Source organism: Diadema antillarum, unplaced genomic scaffold (genome assembly GCF_040938485.1).
Source record: "Diadema antillarum isolate AM-2024a unplaced genomic scaffold, OU_Dant_1.0 scf00000014, whole genome shotgun sequence".
NCBI classification, from domain to species: Eukaryota; Metazoa; Echinodermata; class Echinoidea; order Diadematoida; family Diadematidae; genus Diadema; species Diadema antillarum.
The window spans coordinates 60,545-79,255 of NW_027270903.1; the positions used below are offsets into that span (position 1 = coordinate 60,545).

At 38.3% G+C, this 18,711-nt stretch overlaps 1 protein-coding gene across 1 annotated transcript; it reads left to right on the top strand.

The window, feature by feature from the left end:
- The first annotated feature begins 1,836 nt into the window (after nucleotides 1–1,836).
- LOC139722626 (laminin subunit alpha-1-like) lies at nucleotides 1,837–15,779 on the top strand. Its single transcript, XM_071633924.1, has 13 exons — nucleotides 1,837–1,940; nucleotides 2,379–2,512; nucleotides 3,410–3,566; nucleotides 3,982–4,103; nucleotides 4,662–4,824; nucleotides 6,768–6,912; nucleotides 7,904–8,027; nucleotides 8,613–8,733; nucleotides 10,644–10,820; nucleotides 11,519–11,667; nucleotides 12,131–12,310; nucleotides 14,320–14,390; nucleotides 15,619–15,779. The coding sequence occupies exons 4-13, from the start codon at nucleotides 4,018–4,020 to the stop codon at nucleotides 15,777–15,779; spliced, it is 1,377 nt and encodes a 458-aa protein (XP_071490025.1). The 5' UTR covers nucleotides 1,837–1,940; nucleotides 2,379–2,512; nucleotides 3,410–3,566; nucleotides 3,982–4,017.
- Nucleotides 15,780–18,711: the final 2,932 nt, after the last annotated feature.

Below are 18,711 nucleotides of genomic sequence, written 5' to 3' on the forward strand. Positions count from 1 at the left end.
TCCAAATTTAACCACAAGTCACAACTGCCAAACAAATAAGTTCATTATCCTTATTGTTCTTGTTAAGGAAAAATCTACAAAACACCTGCTTACTGTTTAACTCAATTAAAAAAAAGAAATCAAAGACAAAGGGAAAAGAAACTTTTATTGATTATCTGTCAGTCAAACTTGGAGACAAAGAGATGTAATTTTCTCTCATCTTTGTTTATTGTTTGTTAGATGAATCCACCATGGTTATTTTTGTCATGAAATGTACCATGTTTTTGCAGCATTCTTTCCAAACAACCCTGAACATGATTGTACAGGAGGTCAGTGATCTCAGTATTGCTGATGAGATTCATTTGCTATTGAAGTTCAACAAACTTTTAAAATAGACTCCTTCACTGTCATGCATACATTGTACATAAGACATACTTGTGTGCTCTATCCATCTGATCGTGATTTTTGCTACAGACTAACTTTGTCACTGAAGCTATTTCTTAACATTTGTACCCTTTTCATCAACACTGGAGAAAATTTTAGGCTAAAAACATCTTTAATATGTATATATCTACAGAAGATGTGAATTTTTTGTGTTTCATTTGTGCAGTGGAGAAAGTGTCTTGACCACTGAATATGATTATTTAGTAGGAAATGAGAAAATGCTTTTTTTTTTCTACCATTATCAGTAGATGAATTGACAAGGTATTACTTTATCTATTCAGTTCTATTTTCAAGTGTATCTGCCTATATGATTGTTCGTGTGTTGAAAGGGAGGAATCAGCATGACTAATGTACATCTTCCTTAAAGGCTTACTTTACTCTGTCATCAAATTTATATCTGAAATTTGTTTGTTCGTTGTCGTGGACGAATCCTCCCAAGTGGTGAACATCTACCCTCGATAGACAAGGCTTACTCTCTATTCAAGCTGTGTCTGTTTGTTAATTACTCATTTACTTATCTGCTTGCTTCTTTGTTTCTTTACTGCAGTGGAAGACTCGGCAGGCCTAGTGGATGAGATTGGGATGAAAATGAACCACCTGAGGGACCAGGCCCTGGGTTTGAACCGTCTGGAGGCCCCAATCAGGGCCAATCTCAGCCAGTTGAGGGACAAGATCCAGCACGCCAGAACCGAGGCATCCAGGGTTAGTACCAGATTTGGGAAGGGGTCGCAACCTTTTTTATTTTTATCTCGCTTTCTCAGTTTTAAGGATTTTTGTTTATCAGAATAGAAAGTCAGGAATTGATTTGAGGCAAGGACCACATGTGCAGAGAACTGGTTTTAAGTCCTGCAAAACTGTTGGAAAATCAATGGGTTTTCTTGAGTTTATTAGTTTTCCCTCTCTTTTTGAGTAGAAGGTATGGGAGGGGGTTTGCATCACTGCAAAAAAAAAAAAGGAGAAAATTGTCTTTACCTTTACTGTGGGATAATAAATTGGACATCACATATTACCTGATCATATAAATCTTTGTGTTGGTGGTCTCCTTTACATTTTTTTTTTCATTAAATTGTTCTACATTGTCAATTGCTGCAAAAGAGTCACATAACATAATATTTAACGGTATGTCATCTCAAAACTGTGACTGTATTAGCTGTAGTGTATACCCATCTGAGTTGATTGTAAATTATGATACAGTAACACCCACATAGTTGAATCATGACTGGTATTTCAAGACATGAATTGTTTGAATTTATAAGTGAGAATTTTTTTCTGAGAAGCAGAATTAAAGTAGGATTTGCATAGGAGAAAATGAACAAGAAAGGTGTGCAGGATTTACTGCTACTGACTGATCTCCTCACGTCCATCCCATCTAGATATCAGTTGCTCTGGTTTCCAAGGGTGACTGTGCCAGGACATACAGTCCTCCTGTCTCTAGTTCAGCCTTCAACGCTCTAACCCTCAACATCAACGTGACTAGTCCGGACAATTTGGTCTTTTATGTTGGCAGCCCCGCTCAGGTGAGTCATGTGTGCTCACTGCCACAGCAATTTGTGTGATTATGTGTATCTGATTTTTTATCTCTTTATTATTTGTTTGGATGAATGATGGTAACATTCATGATGATGATGATGAACTCTTGGTAACAGGGTAGTTTGTGAAGGACAGTGATTTAAAATGTCATGTTTTAATTCACTCATTGCCACTACCATTGTTCTTATCCACTGAACATCTTTCCGATATGCATGAAATTGGCCTCCAAGTTTCATGTTGTGAGATCAATTTTTACCATGACTCGGTTTGGTGTGATTTCTGTTGTGATTTTTTTTTTTTTTTTGGTCTATCTGTGCAAATCTTCAAATGTTTATTTATAACTCTATGCTTTCCATTCCTCAGTATGTCTTTCATGCAATATTTACGAACTTCCTCGGCCTTCTACATCTTTTTGGCTCTCCCAGGATGAATACCTCATCGTGGAGACAGTGAACGGTCAGGTCAAACTCAGCTGGAACCTGGGTGCAGGGAAGGGTAATGTTACGCACCCCTCCAATGTGACAGCGAGCAATGACTGGTACAGGATTGAGATTCAGAGGTACATTTTGATAGCATAGTGGTGTTCGATTTAATCCCATTTCACTGAGCCTCACCATTTTTATGCCTCCACCATAAAGTGTCACTGGAGGCATTATTTTTGTGTGTTCGAAAATACTTATACATGTAGCTTTAAATTTGTATCTGTAACTGTAACATTTGATATTTGTTAACAAGATTTAGCCTGCTATAACTCTGCTAAAATTTCAGTTTTCATAGCAGACCTTGGAATTGAGGTTAAAATGTCATAGCCCACTGTAATCCTTTCTTGTAAAACTTACACTTGATAATAGTAATGCCTTTTAAAACCACTTTGTTAGATGTGCCAGGTAGTTTTTCAGTACTGTGCTGAGTTTGAGATCTTAAATTATCACAAAACGGTATTCTTCTTCACTGGGATTCTGTCCAGCTCTGTAGACCAATTCCATCAAATGTTGTGAATGGGATGATTTCAAATGTTGATGTATTGTACTCAGTAAAGAAATTGCTCCAACACTTTGTAATTTAATGATTAGCTTTAATTCTTGAGAGTATCCTTACCCTTTTTTGCCCATTGACAAAACAGATTGTTTTCATAGTTTCTCCGTCTCACCAACAAAATTATACATATACAAGCAAAGTCTAAAGAACAATTTGAATTAGAGTTATGCATCACAAACTTCATCGTGGAAGCTGCACTTGCCAAATTAGGGTCATTCAATTCTTCATTGATTTTTCTTATGTGTACAAAAGAGGAAGATATACAGCATTAATTTAAAGTTTGATTGATTGTCTTTTGTTTTCAGGCACTTTACAAGATGACTACATTTAAGGGGCAAGAAACAAGCACTTATTTCAAGCACTTATTTCTTTTACTACTTGTCAACTTGATACATTTATGATCTTTCTTATCATTTAGGTTTTCAAACACCGCCTCCCTCAAAGTGGAAGATTCCAGCCAGGTGAGGAGCTCCAATGGCACCACTGTGACAGGCTCATCCCCAGTCGGCAAAACCATTCTGGACATCAGGGAGGATAGCAACTTTTTCTTAGCAGGGATCCCATCAAATTATAGTGTAAGTGTTCAGATGTACTTAATTTAGAGAGATTCCAAGTGTATCAGTGGTTTGATAACAAAACTTCATACTTTTAGAAAGAAAACACTTTATTGTGAAGTCACATTTGTATTTGATCAATTTGGACTATCAAATTCAAGAAGGGATGTTGATATTTTGCTGAAATTCATAATACAAATTGAGATGTGTTTGATACATGAAGGGTTATGATTTCACTTTTGAGCTATGAACCTTTCCTCATATCTAAAATGCCCTATTTTCATTTTTTATTTTCCAAGACATATTGATCCTTGTGGGTGATTGTCCATTTTGAGGATATTGAAATTATGAAGAGTGTGAGTTTTTTTTTGCATATACATGTAAATAAAACTTCCTTATGTATTAGTAAACTTTACTCTTTGCCCTCTTTACACAGATTCCACAGGTTGCTGTGAAGACATTCAAAGGCTGTATGGGAGAGGTCACTTTTGATGATGTCTCTGTAGGCCTGTGGAACTTTAAGACCATTGAAGGAAATTGTGAAGGATGCTTCAAAAGGTATGACAGGGATGTCTTAAAGGGCTAACTCAGTTTCATTTTTGATTTGTTTTATTTCTCCACTTTTATGGATGAAGTCATTATAACAAAATCAACAATTTTCACATCAAAATATGAACAAGACTGCTCAAAAGAAATAGATATGTTGTGTCATTTTGAGTGTAATGTACATTCATATATTTCATCGTAACTGAAGGTGTACAGTTGGAGGAGACCATTATCGATAAGCACAGTACAGTGGAAACTCAGTATGACAAGATCCTTGGGACCAAGACAATTTGTTCTTTATTTCAGATATTTTGTTATATCAGTAGTCAATAAACAATACAAAACATAGCAAATGAATTCATTGGGACCAGAGAAATTAGTTTGTTATATCAAGTATTTTGTTGTATCAGATCTCTTTATATCAAATTTCCATTGTATTGCTGTACTCCACACATGTGAATTTTTCCACTTGCAAAATTGTCAGCAAGTCCTGACTTGTGAAAAATTTAACTCAATAAATATATGTTGCATAATTACAATGATTTATCTCATTCACTTCTCTCATCCCAGCCCGGTGACTGAAACGATTGAACCAGGGGCATACTTTGATGGAACGGGATACACAGCCATTCCCCAGCCCAATCTGTGGGATGGTCGCATCAACGCCCTCAACTTTGAGATCAAGACTCTAGCGGAGAATGCCCTCCTCTTCTTCAGTGCTTCACAAGACCAGGTAAACTTCTGGACTCACGCCATGATGGCTCTCTTCTCCAGTGTGCAGTGTCTGAAAATTAGGCAGGGGGGGGGGGGGTGTGTCAGAAATGTTTAGCATAGTAAAACCAGAAACATTTGCGGTATGAAACTTTCTTGAGTTGGAGCTTCCACTTCGGATGGTGCCACACCGGATGGTGCCACTGCTCTGGATGGTATCACTGCAGATGTTGCCACTCTATCATTAGGAGCAACCTGTTTGCTGCCAGGCTCCAGCTGTGTTGAATATACTGAGAAGCTAAATTGCACAAGTTTAATTTGAATTTTGAAAGTATGTATGTCTTGTGTTATACTTCTGTAGATATTTTCGGTAGGAAATTGCTATGAGCATCGACATGGCAGAGAAAAGTGTTTGGGATCTCCGAGCGACACAGCATGAAACCTTCATGAATTGCCACTGGCATTCAATGCATTGTGCAGACAAAAACTTTCATGGATCTTGCTTGGCTCCTCGCGAAATTTGCAAATGTTCCATGCATGCGAAGAATTTTAGTTTTACAGTAGTTTGCTCTCTTTGACAGAGGTGACGTGACATTTGCTCCTGCGACAATTGTTCCAGTCTTTATTTTCTTCAAGGACTTAGGGTTAGGGTTATGATAGGGTTTTAGATTTCATATGATGTGAGGATTAGTATTAGGATTATGGTTATGGTTAGGGTTATGTTTAGCTTATTAGCGTGCAGATATTTTATGTGAGCAATTGTTGCGGGAGCATATGTCATGGAACCTTATCAAATTATGATTTAATTCCACAAAGTTCATCACTGGTCTTAATATAACATCCAGTTGCTGACAATTGTAAAAGATGTAAAAATGAATTATGTGCTGTATTAATTTGTGTTGTCATTCACAATTTTTTACTGCAATAAGGTCGGACATGTCTCTGCCACAAAGTGCACCAGAATATAGAAATGAATAGAATAGAGGGCAGTAGAGGTAGTGGAGTAGTGCAGTGGAGGAGGGGAACAAGAATTATAAGAGTGCGAGTCTCTTTTGTTGTAATAGGTGGCAGTTGATTTCTGTTGTGTATTGTGCAACTCATATAACACTCTCATTCAAGCAGATAGGATGAATTTTGATGTACAGACACGGAGACAATGTCTACATCTCAGCAATGTCTTTACTACGCAACTAGATAGGCCTTAAAGTGTGCTGTTGACATTGTATGCGTATAAAGCATGCTGCTTGACATTGTATGCATGTGCATTAAAGGGGAAATCCAGTCCAAATATAAGTTAGACTGGTAAGAAAGAGTAAAATATTACGAGTTCAATGGTATGAATTGGATCGAAATCGGATGAAAAATAAGGAAGTTATGACATTTTGAAGTTTCACAATTTTTGCAGGAAACAGTTCTTGAACGGTCAACATGAATATGCAAATGGCAGAGTGAGCATGTCGTCCCCTCACAACTTGCCATATAGTTTGTACATAAAATTTTGAAATTTCCAGTTTTTCATTCAAACGCAATTATGTCTCTGAGGCTCAAATCCTTTTATGTCGCCAGCTGATCACTATTCTGAAGTTATTCAACCTGAAATAATATCATGTTTCAGATTTCAATGACAGAAACATTGAATTTTCATTATTATTTTGTATATGATTAATGGAAAATTGTGAGGTTATGACATGGTTAGCTCACTCAAATTAACAAAGCTTCAAAATGTCATAACTTCCTTATTTTCATCCAATTTCAGTCAAATATTTTACCTTGAACTCTTAAGATTTTACTCTTTCTTTATTGTTAGATTAACTTATATTTGAACTGGATTTCCCTTTAAGTAGTTCTGCCAAGTGGCATAACACTGAAATACAACATTGCAATATAACAACATCTTCCCTATCTGCATATTTGAACCTTGCCATTTGTTTGTTTGGTTTTTATTCATCTTTCTGGAATGGTCAGAGCTCCTTACTGTCCATTGAGATGGAGTCGGGCAGGCTGGCCATCAAGCACGACCTTGGGGACGGGATCGGCATCCTCGTCTCCGAGAGGCGGATCAACAACGGCGAGTGGCATGCTATCAGCATCAATAGGATCGGGCAGATCAGTGAGTTGCCATGGCGATGACTCTCCTTGACTCTCGTACATTGTTACCTTCTCTCTGCTCTGCTATTCCAGCTTGAATTTTGTGTTCTGTTTCATGTCCTGTTCATAGCTGTGGTAGTTTGTTTCGGAGTAAACTGTATGTCACTCCAGTTCAGTATATTTGTGCATTCTCTCTTCTTCTTTTTTTTTTGACTTTGGTAATTTGCTACCTAGTTCCCCACTGTTAAGTGTCTCAGAATTGCTGTCTCAGAATTTTATTACAAGTTTCCATAATAGCTTTGTATGTATACCACATTTCAAGGTGAATAAATATTTTGTGGAAAGGAGAGTTCTAGCTTGAAATTGAACTTTCTTAGCTTTGACATACCAAAGTTTGCCTCCAATAATGTTTGTACATGTACCTATCCCTTGAGACTGCTCCAATTTTGCTGTGGACAGAAGTTTCTCTATTAAAGTCTCCAGTTAATCATCAATCATTATTTGTCATTCGTTCAATAGTAGCTGAAGTATGAAGATGGTAGCTTTTCATCAAACAGATTACAAGGAGACCAGAACTCCTATTCAATAAGAAATACTTAGTAAGAAATGTGCATTTCCTTCTAAAACCTGCTCATTTCTGCTCATTAGGCATCCAAATGCAGTTTCCAAGCCTTAGACAAACATGCAACCTTGTGAAATTTCAGAGTATATGTGCTCGCCTTGTTCCTGAGATATTTCCCAATTATTTGCGCCTAGCAAAATATACCTCATTTATACTGTCAAATCTGTCTTAGCTGCCACCTGTCAAACGTGGCCACCTGTCTCTAGCAAACACTTACCATATATGACCACTAGAAACAATTCCCCCGAGAGAAAAGCTGTTATATACTGTCTATAGCGACCACCTGTCTTCAAGAACCACTTTTTTGTCTCCCTTAGGTGGCCACTAAGGTTTGACTGTACTATGCTGAAAGTGTGTTTGTTTGTTTTCATAATTCTGTGTGTCTTGCTAGATAACCTGTTCATCAACAGCGTCAGTGAGGGGATGTCTAAATCTCCCGGTGAGGCTACAAACCTTCAGGTGACCGGGGTGAATTACGTCTACGTGGCTGGTGTCCCATCAGATTACAACATCTAGTGAGTTGTCTGTTCTCAGTTCCTCCTCTTTACTCACTTACATGTACTTCATGGCTGTTATTCCCCCCCCCCCCCTACTGTTGGTTACTGGGTACAGTTATAAGCAGGATGAAAACAGACTTTAAATGCTTTTAGTAGGACTGATTATACACTGAGAAAATTTCCTTCAATTGCTACTTTGCAATCAAAATACTAACATTGTACACATACAAGCAAGCATCTATACTTCACCAAATGTATACGATTAGATGCACAAGACACATTAAGAAATCATCTGCACACAGCTCAGCCTTGTGGTTGCTAGGTAGGACTTTTCTGTAGCCCATTTCATATCCATGAGAGACATCAATAATCTATTCTGACAGAATGCAACAAACATGAGATTGCTTTCAAGACGTCTGATTGAGCTAGTATGTGCTTTCCAGTACAAGTAATGTTGTTCATGATCCAATGCTTTGTTTCCAAACACCCTCACTGAATATGTTCAGATGCACAAGAGGGGCGAGTCAAAAAAAATTAGATGTTGTGAGTGTTGTGACTACCAATGATCATTTCTTTCACTCTTGTCATTCTTCACTGGGACAGTCGAAATGTGACAAGTCAGAGATTTCGCGGCTGTCTGCGAAGATTGTTCCTCTTTCGTGGCGAATATCCTCTGGTGCACCCTGGAAGGTCATTTGGGGTCACACATGGCTGCATGGCAAAGGTGAGATAATGTTAACCCGTTGAAGACGGTCAGATTTGGCTACAACACGCATTTCCCATAGACACCTGCCCGAGTGTACTCAGGACTCATCCTCAATGGGTTAAGTTACACTGTAGATCTCTGACATATGGCAAGTAACTGGCTGAGAATTCACCCTTTTTTGTCCCCGCCGAACGAGTTCGAGCAGGGGACTATGAAACAGGCTCCGTACGTGTGTGTGTCCGTGTGTCTGTCTGTCTGTGCGTCCGTGTGTGATGAAAATGTTCAATTTGCTACTTCTCTGTCATTTATGAGCCAATTTTGATTCTGTTTGCTTTATATGATAGCACTACATGGGAGCTTTGAAACTTCTACACAGAATTTCGGTTGTGACCTTTGACCTTGACCTTTGACCTATATTGTACATTTTGCTGCAAAATGCTACTCCTTCGCCATTTCTAACCTGATTTCGATTCCGCTTGCTTTATGTGATGGCACTAGGTGAGGGCTTCAAAACTTCTACACAGAATTTTGACCTTTGACTTCTTTGACCTTTGACCTTGATTTTTGACCTATATTGTACATTGGCTACAAAATGCTACTCCGCCATTTTTAACCTGATTTCGATTCCGTTTGCTTTATGTGATGGCACTAGGTGAGGGCTTCAAAACTTCTAAACAGAATTTTGACCTTTGACTTCTTTGACCTTTGACCTGGATTTTTGACCTATATTGTACATTGGCTACAAAATGCTACTCCGCCATTTTTAACCTGATTTCGATTCCGTTTGCTTTATGTGATGGCACTAGGTGAGGGCTTCAAAACTTCTAAACAGAATTTTGACCTTTGACTTCTTTGACCTTTGACCTTGATTTTTGACCTATATTGTACATAATTTGCTACAAAATGCTACTCCTTCGCCATTTCTAACCTGATTTCGATTCTGTTTGCTTTATGTGATGGCACTAGGTGAGGGCTTCAAAACTTCTACACAGAATTTTGACCTTTGACCTTGATTTTTGACATGTATTGTACATTTTGCTACCAAATGCTACTCCTTCGCCATTTGTAACCCGATTTCGATTCCGTTTGCTTTATGTGATGGCACTAGGTGAGGGCTTCAAAACTTCTACACAGAATTTTGACCTTTGACTTCTTTGACCTTTGACCTTGATTTTTGACATATATTGTACATTGGCTACAAAATGCTACTCCTTTGCCATTTCTTACCCGATTTCAATTCCGTTTGCTTTATGTGATGGCACTAGGTGAGGGCTTCAAAACTTCTACACAGAATTTTGACCTTCTTTGATCTTTGACCTTGATCTTTTTACCTATATTGTACATTTTGCTACTAAATGCTACTTCCGGCGGGGACATATATTACGCACCGCGTAATTTCTACTTTTCCTTGTTTTAATGATCCTCTACACAACATTACCACTTCATTTGGAACTGTGCCAAGGTACTTTTAAAAGCTGTTAATTTTGCGTACAGTTATTATTGCGAATGAGATCACAGATGTTTTCATGATTTTTGTTTGTTTGTTTGTTTGTTTGTTTGTTTTTTGCAATTTGATGCCAATACTATTGCTCTCTCTGGCACTGTACTTGTACATGATGATACTTTAGCATGTTGGTAAATTCGCGGCCTAACAGTGATTTGTAAAACAGCTTTTGCAATAGACATTTATGCTTGTGATCATGAATTTTGTTGTTTGTTACCAGTATGTGCTGGGGACTTCATTAACTGGGTGCTGCATTCAGAGAATGTTGTAAAAGATTTCATCATATAAACATACCAGGGGATAATGTAGGGGTTTGTTTTCCATTGCAATATACATCGGTATTAAGGTTGAGTTGATAACATTTGACAACAAAGGATTTCAATATTTAATTTCCTTTGATCTTTTGTGTCTTTCCAATGGCTAGACTGAGAGGAGTGTGGGACTCGCTGGATTTGGCTTCCTCACCTTCCGACCAATTCCACTCGGTCGTGAGGCTGATGTCACGGTGACGTTCCGAACACTGATGCCCAACTGCACCATTTTCGCTGCGGGAGAGCATCACCAGCGGGCACGGCGGACTGCCGATCCCGATGCTACCGATGTAAGGAAGGAAGGAAAGGAAGGAATGCATGCTTGCTTAAAGGGAAGATGAATGATTGGATGAAGGTGAAGTCAGAGAGAGGGAGATGTGGGAATGTGGGGAGGAAAAGAGTTGAGGGGAGGGTGAGAGGAAGAAAAGAAAGAAAGGAGGATGGAGGGGAGGAGGTTGAGAGGGAGGGAAGGATAATGAAGGATAAAAGGAAGGAGAGCAAGAGGGGAAGGAAGAGGGGATACTATGTGAGGGAAGGAGGAAGACAATGAATGGAGGGAAGGACAGAAAAGAGAAGGTGTGAAGGATGAGTAATGGAGTGAAGAAGACAGGTGTGCATGGAGAAAGGGAGGGAAGAGTGTGCAAAGGATTTAGGAAATGAGGGAGAAGGATAGACAATGAGGAAGAGATGGAAGAATGATGAGAGATACCCGTACTGTAAAACATGATATATTCGCGGCATGAATTTTTCGCGAATTGGAGCTGATGGCCTCTTTTGCAGCATGAAATTTTTGTGAACTGCTACTGGAATTCAATGCATATAGTGTAGACAAGAACTTTCGCGTGCGTTGTAATTTATATGCGATATAGTATAGGGTAGTTGATTCCATTGACCTCCAGCAAAATTATTTGGGATGCTTTCCCCCAAACAGAACCTCATTGAACTCATCTACTACCTGTATATTTCTCTCTCTCTCTCTCCCACACAGATATCCTATGCAGTAGGGTTGTTGGATGGCCGCGTAGTGGCTCAGATTAATAACGGCCAGGGAAGACTTACCCTGTCTACCAAACGAGAAGATGGTTCCTATAACAACGGCTCCGCCCACACTATCATACTCACCAAGAAAGAAAAGCGGTACAAGAACTTTCCTTGTTTGTTGTCAGTCCATGTTTTTGAGAGTGCAGGATATGTTTGTTTGTTTGTTTGTTTGTTTGTTTGTTTTTTCCTCATGATTTTCTACTCTAGGTTCAGTTGGTTGCAGCTTATGCTGTTTTGTATTAAACTGAATTTGAATATTGGCATATTCAGTTTCAGTTTAAGACATAAAACAGCATAAGTTATGTTGATTTCTTTATGTCTCATTGGCATATTCAATTTCAGTTTAAGACATTAAACAGCATAAGTTATGTTGATTTCTTTATGTCTCATTTTTAGTGACATATGATTCACCATATGCTGTTGTTCATGCTGTTGTTTGTTTGGGCTCTGCAAAGGCAAATCAGTCCGACTCACCTTTATGTAATTTTTCATGGGAGCAATTGTCGCAGGAGCAAATGTCATGGAACCAATATATTCATGCATTATCCTCTGTTGGCAGAATAACTCTTTTGGTCAATGATCGTCGAGCAGATCGAGGACGCTTGTTGGGCACGGAGACTTTTATTAACGCCATGTCGCCATTCTACATCGGCACCTCGTCCAACCTCACTCTCAGTCCTGAGTTTTCCTCTCTCCCAAGCTTTTCTGGCTGCATTGAGAACCTAGTCATAATGGCTGAGTAAGTAGACTACTTTTTAATATATTGTCACAATGTTTCTGGCCATCTTTGAAAAATTTGATAGTGTGAATGTTACTGTAAACTTGCACAAAAATTTCTCTCTTTTATCTTTGCACTACAAGTTTAGAAGTTATTGCTGTTCAAGAAAAAAAAATGTAAGAAGCACAGCTTCAACTTCTGCAGATTAATCACATTGCATGTCACAACCGCTGGAATTATTTTGATGTCAACCATTGCGCGGGCAATCACCACAAAATATAATTTGCCTACTTTGCATTTATAAGGTTTGTCTGGGTCATGGCTAGTGTAGAAGGTCTTGAATCCCTTTTGGTTTGCCTCATTCTTTAGATGAAACCATATTTCCTTAATTCAGCAAGTATCATTAAGTTTAATGAAGAATTCTACCTAAATGTGCTTGTTTTCTTGCATTAGTGTGCCTGTTTTTAATGTATAAGGTTAATATGACATAAACAGCAAAACCTTGAATACAAGATATAATGTTCATTCCAAATTGTGCCGTGCGTCATTTGCCATTATTATCGGCACAAAAACATGCAAGGATTAACTGTCATAAATTATGTGACCGTACATCACAGAACCAACAAAAGGTTGTCCCCCTTGATTTTACAGGAGGACTCAAAAAAGATGAAATGGGTCAACCAAGTCAATCTTGAATTTTTGATATTTTCTGAAAAAGCTTTTCTTCTTCTACATTTTTTTAAATGAATAGGAAAGTGTGTTTTCACCAGTTTTTGCACAACCCTTTTTGGTGTAGGTTAGTGTAATCAGGTATGTCTTAGAGACCCCTTTTCATTTTTTGAAAATCCTTTGCTCACTCTTTACTTACAATTCTGATAACTTTTGAGAGGAATAATGCTACTTCTTTGAAAGTTGGGCAGAATGTGTTGATGGAGCATGCTTAATTTCAGCTTGGTCTGATAATCCTTTCATTATTTTTGCTACAGTGGTTTTCATCCTATTTTTTTTTTTTTTTGGTCCCATCCATTGCCCAGGTAGTACAGCTTTGTAAAGATTAAGCAGTTGAATGCACCCTGTACTTCAGAGACTCTTTTCTCAGTTCACACTTTTCCAGAGTGTGTGCTTTCTTTCAAACAGTTGTACAGATAGGTTAGGAGAGTCTATTTGAATTAAGTTATACATCATTTTAAAGCTTAGAATCTGTTCTTTCAAAATTTGTCCTTAACTAAGTTGGTTTTGTGATGCACGGTCATACATTCAGCCTGTGGGCTTAGTCAATAAACCACATCGATTTAGTTCAATTCAGTTCAATTCAATTTGATTCAATTCAATTCAATTCAGTTCAATTCAATTCCATTCGATTCAATTCAATTCAATTAATTTCATCTCATTTTATTTGAATTCAGTTCAATTCAATTCAATTCAGTTCAGTGCAATTCAACCGGTTTTGATTTGACTGTATGAGTGTGCAAAGTCCAATGTATTGATTATCATGTGAACTGCTGCATTAGAAGAAAAATGGTAAAAACTTGCTAAGGATCATGGAAGCTATACAAAAGTGATGTATTGATGTGACTGTGTGGAGTTGCATAACTTTTTCATGTTTTGATTGTTTCTTTCTTTCTTTCTTGGGGGTAGATACACACATTCTATTCTTATTTTATATGACTGTCTTACAAAGATATTGATGTCTATATCATTTGTGTGAAGATAATGTTTGAAAAAAAAGTGCCACAGGTGTGCTGGCTGTGAAATTAAATGAGAAAATAGGTAATGTCAAATTCATGTGTTAATATTAAGCCTGTGTACAAATGACCAAGATAATCATAAAAAGCAAATAAACAGGAAGAAACCAGATGCTACTGCACATTTGTCTTCATTATGAACAATTTTGGAAGTATAAACTTGCGTTTCTACTACTATTTTTTCAGTTACCATAGTTTGTTGGTAGCAAAGTACTTAATGTGAGATTAAGTAAGGCAATGAAGATGATACTGTTGTTTTTCCCCCCATTCTGTATATTTTCATAGGTTAATGGGCTTTGAGAAAGCATCGAGGTTTGAGAATGCATCCATAGGCTCGTGTGGACCACTCACAATACGTAAGTTTAGCTTATACAGTAGATCTGTTTTTCTTCAAGATTTCCACTACTGTAATATCATCAAAGGTTCTTTTGGATAGACAAAATCAAGATGACACATAGTATATAGGTGTAGATAATGAAGAAGAAAGCATGCCCAACTCCTGTTGCTAATATCCGATTGAGAAGTCCAACAAATAATTTTGCAAATGTTTTGCATGTTACATGTCTGACTATGCAGCCTTAAGCCTCAACACGTTCAAGCATGACTTCACTCTCAATTTGCACCAATATATGGCAAAGAAGTGGAAAATTCAAGTAAATGTATTTGCTGTTATTGAGTTGCATTCAAGCTCCATGTTCATGAAAAAGTGTTTTACAGAAATTGCAGCGTTCACTTTAAAAATGTATAAGGGACAATCAAAAAAACAAAGATGGAATAGAAAATAGATCTTGTGCGACAATATCGATTTGCAGTTACAGAATGTACATGAATTTTAGGATAGTTACAACTAGACAGATAAAATCAAGCAAGTTTTCCTCTTATTTCTGTCTCTGACATTTCTGCATGCATGAGAACTTATGCAAATTGTGCAAATTTTATAAATCAATTAAGAAATCTTCTGTAGAATGACATAATGAGAATATTTATGATTGATGTGTTGGCTAATTTTCAGCAGAAAGTATGGGTTTTATGTGTTGGTTTTATCATTCTGGTTTTGTTGCTTGTACCCTGATTGTACACTGATGCAGAACTCTGCAATTCTTCTTAAAGGCACTACAATGTATCTGTCATTTGCAGATGAAACAAAAATACAGCTTTAGTGCTTCAAAATAGTTCTAAAATATGAGTTAGGTATAGAAACAAACAATGTATAAATGTTAATCAGTACAATCAATATTAAGTATTATTAAATACATACAAAATGTTAACACTAGTTTTGTTACATTCTTTCTAGAATAAACTGTCATTGAAAAAAAGTAGTGACATCTCCTTATATTCTAGGCTTTACTGCAAATCTTTATCTAGTAGTATGTTTTTGGATACAAGCGACCTACACTAAATGTGACAACTCAAACATTTTTAAATTGCTGCTCTCAATGGTTTCCCGTGGAAATAACAATTCCTTAACCTTTTGCCACCTCCCCCCCCCCCCAAAAAAAGAAGAAGATTGCAGCTATAATGTCTCAGTTATACTTGTCAAGCTATACTCTTTATGAATTTTGATTTTCCTTTGTTTCCCTTCAGCTCCTACTGCTGTGGTACCAACTCCGCTGCCACCCGAAGAATTACAGCGTTGCTACAATGCGCGTCTCCCTGCCATGGCAACCACCGCAGGCCGCTTTGGCAGTTTCCCCAGCAGCCACATTGCAGTGGATATCAACCCAGAAGAAGTGCTCAAAGTGTGAGTCAAAAAGCAAACAAACATACATTATTATTTGGCCTGTACTTCTTTACTGCATGCCCCCCCCCCATGTAGACTATCTGTCCATCATCATTACCTTGTGTTTGTTGTTGTCATTCAGAATGTGCGTCTCTTTCCAATGTTGCTATGGGTGACTCATTGGCTTCATTCATTGCGTTCTCTCCCCTAATCATGACGCACCTGTCAGGGTCAAAGATGATTGAGTTTAGATTTCTCATGCTGGAGGTGCATGGCTAACCTTTCCAGAGGGTCACAGGCATTAGGCCAGCTGTCTGACCTACAGTACGCCTTGTTCACGATCTCTGGCATGTGTTCATGTTTACAAATATGTATATAGTCACTATGTATATACCTATAGTGATCCTGGCAGATTTCCTTGTATGAGAGACTGATTGTGGTGTTGGTAACCCCCCACCCCCCGAATCCCATTTATACTCGTTTGGCTGTTGATCACTATTCTGCGGTAGTCAACTACTGTGATGAAATCTTCCAATGAATCTGGCACTCAAAGATTAGCAACGTGACACTGGATGAACATCCAGTGAGCACAGTGAATGGTACGTGGTATAGTGATAGGAGTCACAGTCAGGGGTGGATCCAGGAATTCCTTTGAAGAATTAAAGAAGGGTGCATGCTCCCCCATTTTTTTTTTCTCTTTATTCCTTTTGTCTTAAGAAAAAATAAGGGGGGGGGGGGGCATGCGCGCGGTGTGCCCCCTCCTGAAAATCCACTGCTGACTGTAGTAGCACTACTACTACTGCAATACCACAACTACAAGTTTACATTGTACTATTACTGTTATTGTTTTTAATACATGTACTACTATTGCTGTTGCTGCTGCTGGTGCTACTATTTTCAGTATCATCAGCTTTCACAGTACTTTAGTTAGTGTTAGTTTTGTTTTGTTTTTTCAATGTGTAGTAGAGTGTGCAAGCTGCCTGATAGATGATCGCAATGTCAATTATGTAATTACGTTCAGTCAGTCCAGTCTGCACTCTTGTGTGTCAGTGTGAACAGTGTCCTCCAACAGACGCTGACTACATAGCGCTGAAAATGTCGATCACCGTCGTCACTGATTGCCCTACTTCCACTGTATCCCCTACTGCTGGGTGACGTGAGTGGGTGTATGGACCACAGGTCTCTAGGGGGAGACCACCTACCACCGGTCCTTGGTGCTACATGATGTACCTTGAACTGTGTGTGAAAGAGGGGGGGGGGGGGGGGGTGACAGCAGTGTGATTGATGGTATTGAGTTTTGAAGGGTGGCCTAGTCGGTAACGTGTCTGCGTAGCTATCAAATGGCTTGGCTTCAAGTCCCAGTGATTCTACGTAGCTGACATTGACATGTTGTGTGTAATCATGCTGTCTCCTCTAGTTAGGGGTATAATTATGTGCTCCGTCCCATGAGTGAAGGATTAGTCAGAAATCCCATATGAGGGGAGGGGGTACCAAAACCCACACATGCAGAAAGATCCCACTTCACTCAATCTAGGATAGGGTGGTCTGTCCCACATTTCACACAAGAAAATGTTCAAGAGATGTGGGTCCATTGTCGTTTGCCTCAGGGTACTGACATTACTTTATGCGCCCCATATTTAGCAAGTCTAACTTTTCTTGAATCTGGACTTCCCAACAAGATGGTGAGGGGTTAAATTTGTGATCGTGAAGTACAGCAGTGGGTAGAGTACAGTATGCACGCACATTACATTTATATGGGATGGGAGTTGATATTTTGGTGTGTTTTAAAATTCACACCTGATAGTACCTGACTCACGACATCAATGAAAATAACCCCTCCCCACCCAAAAACAAAAACTAAAACTAAAAATGCATCAACCAAGTGGATGGTTCCATGCAAGGAGATGGATGGTATCAATTGGAGGAAAAAAAGCATTTGGGAAGGGAATGAAAGGGGGAGGGTATATGATTGATTGATTATTATGACCCACCGTACAAAATATACTGTAAAAGTGGAAATTTTCGCGCATTTCACGCGACCAGAAACTAGCGCAAAAATAAAAACACGTGAATATTTTTGCTTGCCATATGTGCCTGTGCGTGATGTCTTGATTCCGCGGAATTAAAAACACGCGAAACTCTTCCGACCAAGCCAAGCGCGAAAAATTAATCACGCGAAAATATCCACTTTTACAGTAGCGAATACCTAGAAGTTTAAGAATGTAGTTTTTTTTTTAATGCTTGTCAGCTTTCTTGAGTAGGGGAGCAATGGTGTGATACAGAAAAATGTCAGTATAAAAATAATTAGTGAGAATTACTCACACAATGTACAATGTACCAGTGGAACAATCTAACACACCCGAGGTGATAGTCAAGGGTGTTTGAACTATTTCAAAGGTAATGAGTGTGAGTAATTATGCTAATGGCCATCAAAGTGACGCGTTTTATTCGCGAAATGATAAAGCAGATACATGTACTTTTATGAATCACCCTCATTCCAAAATAAAATGACAAAATCATGCCCAATGAAAGTGCTAATGGCCGACCAGTCAATGACCTGTTGCAAGCGAAGTAATACATGTTTAATAAGCAAAAATGAAGGCCTGGTCATGTGTATGCTCTCAGCCAATCATTTGATTACGATCTGCATCATCATCATCTGATATCATACAGCACCAAAATATGTACATCTTCATGCAGAAGAATTTGTATTCTCATGTATTTGTTTTGTTTGTGTGTTTGTTTTGTCCAGGGGGGATTAGGTAATATCTATTTGCTGACAATGAGTTTCAAAACATTTATACAAATCAGCAATGAAAAGAGCAAATCAGTGAAAAGGGGCATGTTGTCCCATCGTATGCTTTGAGTGAAGATTAGCAAGAAATCCCCTTAGCATCGTACATACTGTTCAAAATTGCTAGCATCAAATAGGTTAAATGACAAGTTTACTTTCATAC

Excerpts from the sequence above, each read along its gene's own strand:
- LOC139722626 (XM_071633924.1), top strand. The coding sequence starts at position 4,018 with ATGGGAGAGGTCACTTTTGATGATGTCTCTGTAGGCCTGTGGAACTTT. Across the intron at positions 4,104-4,661 it reads TGTGAAGGATGCTTCAAAAG|CCCGGTGACTGAAACGATTG; the intron begins GTATGACAGGGA and ends CTCTCATCCCAG. Across the intron at positions 10,821-11,518 it reads CCGATCCCGATGCTACCGAT|ATATCCTATGCAGTAGGGTT; the intron begins GTAAGGAAGGAA and ends TCTCCCACACAG.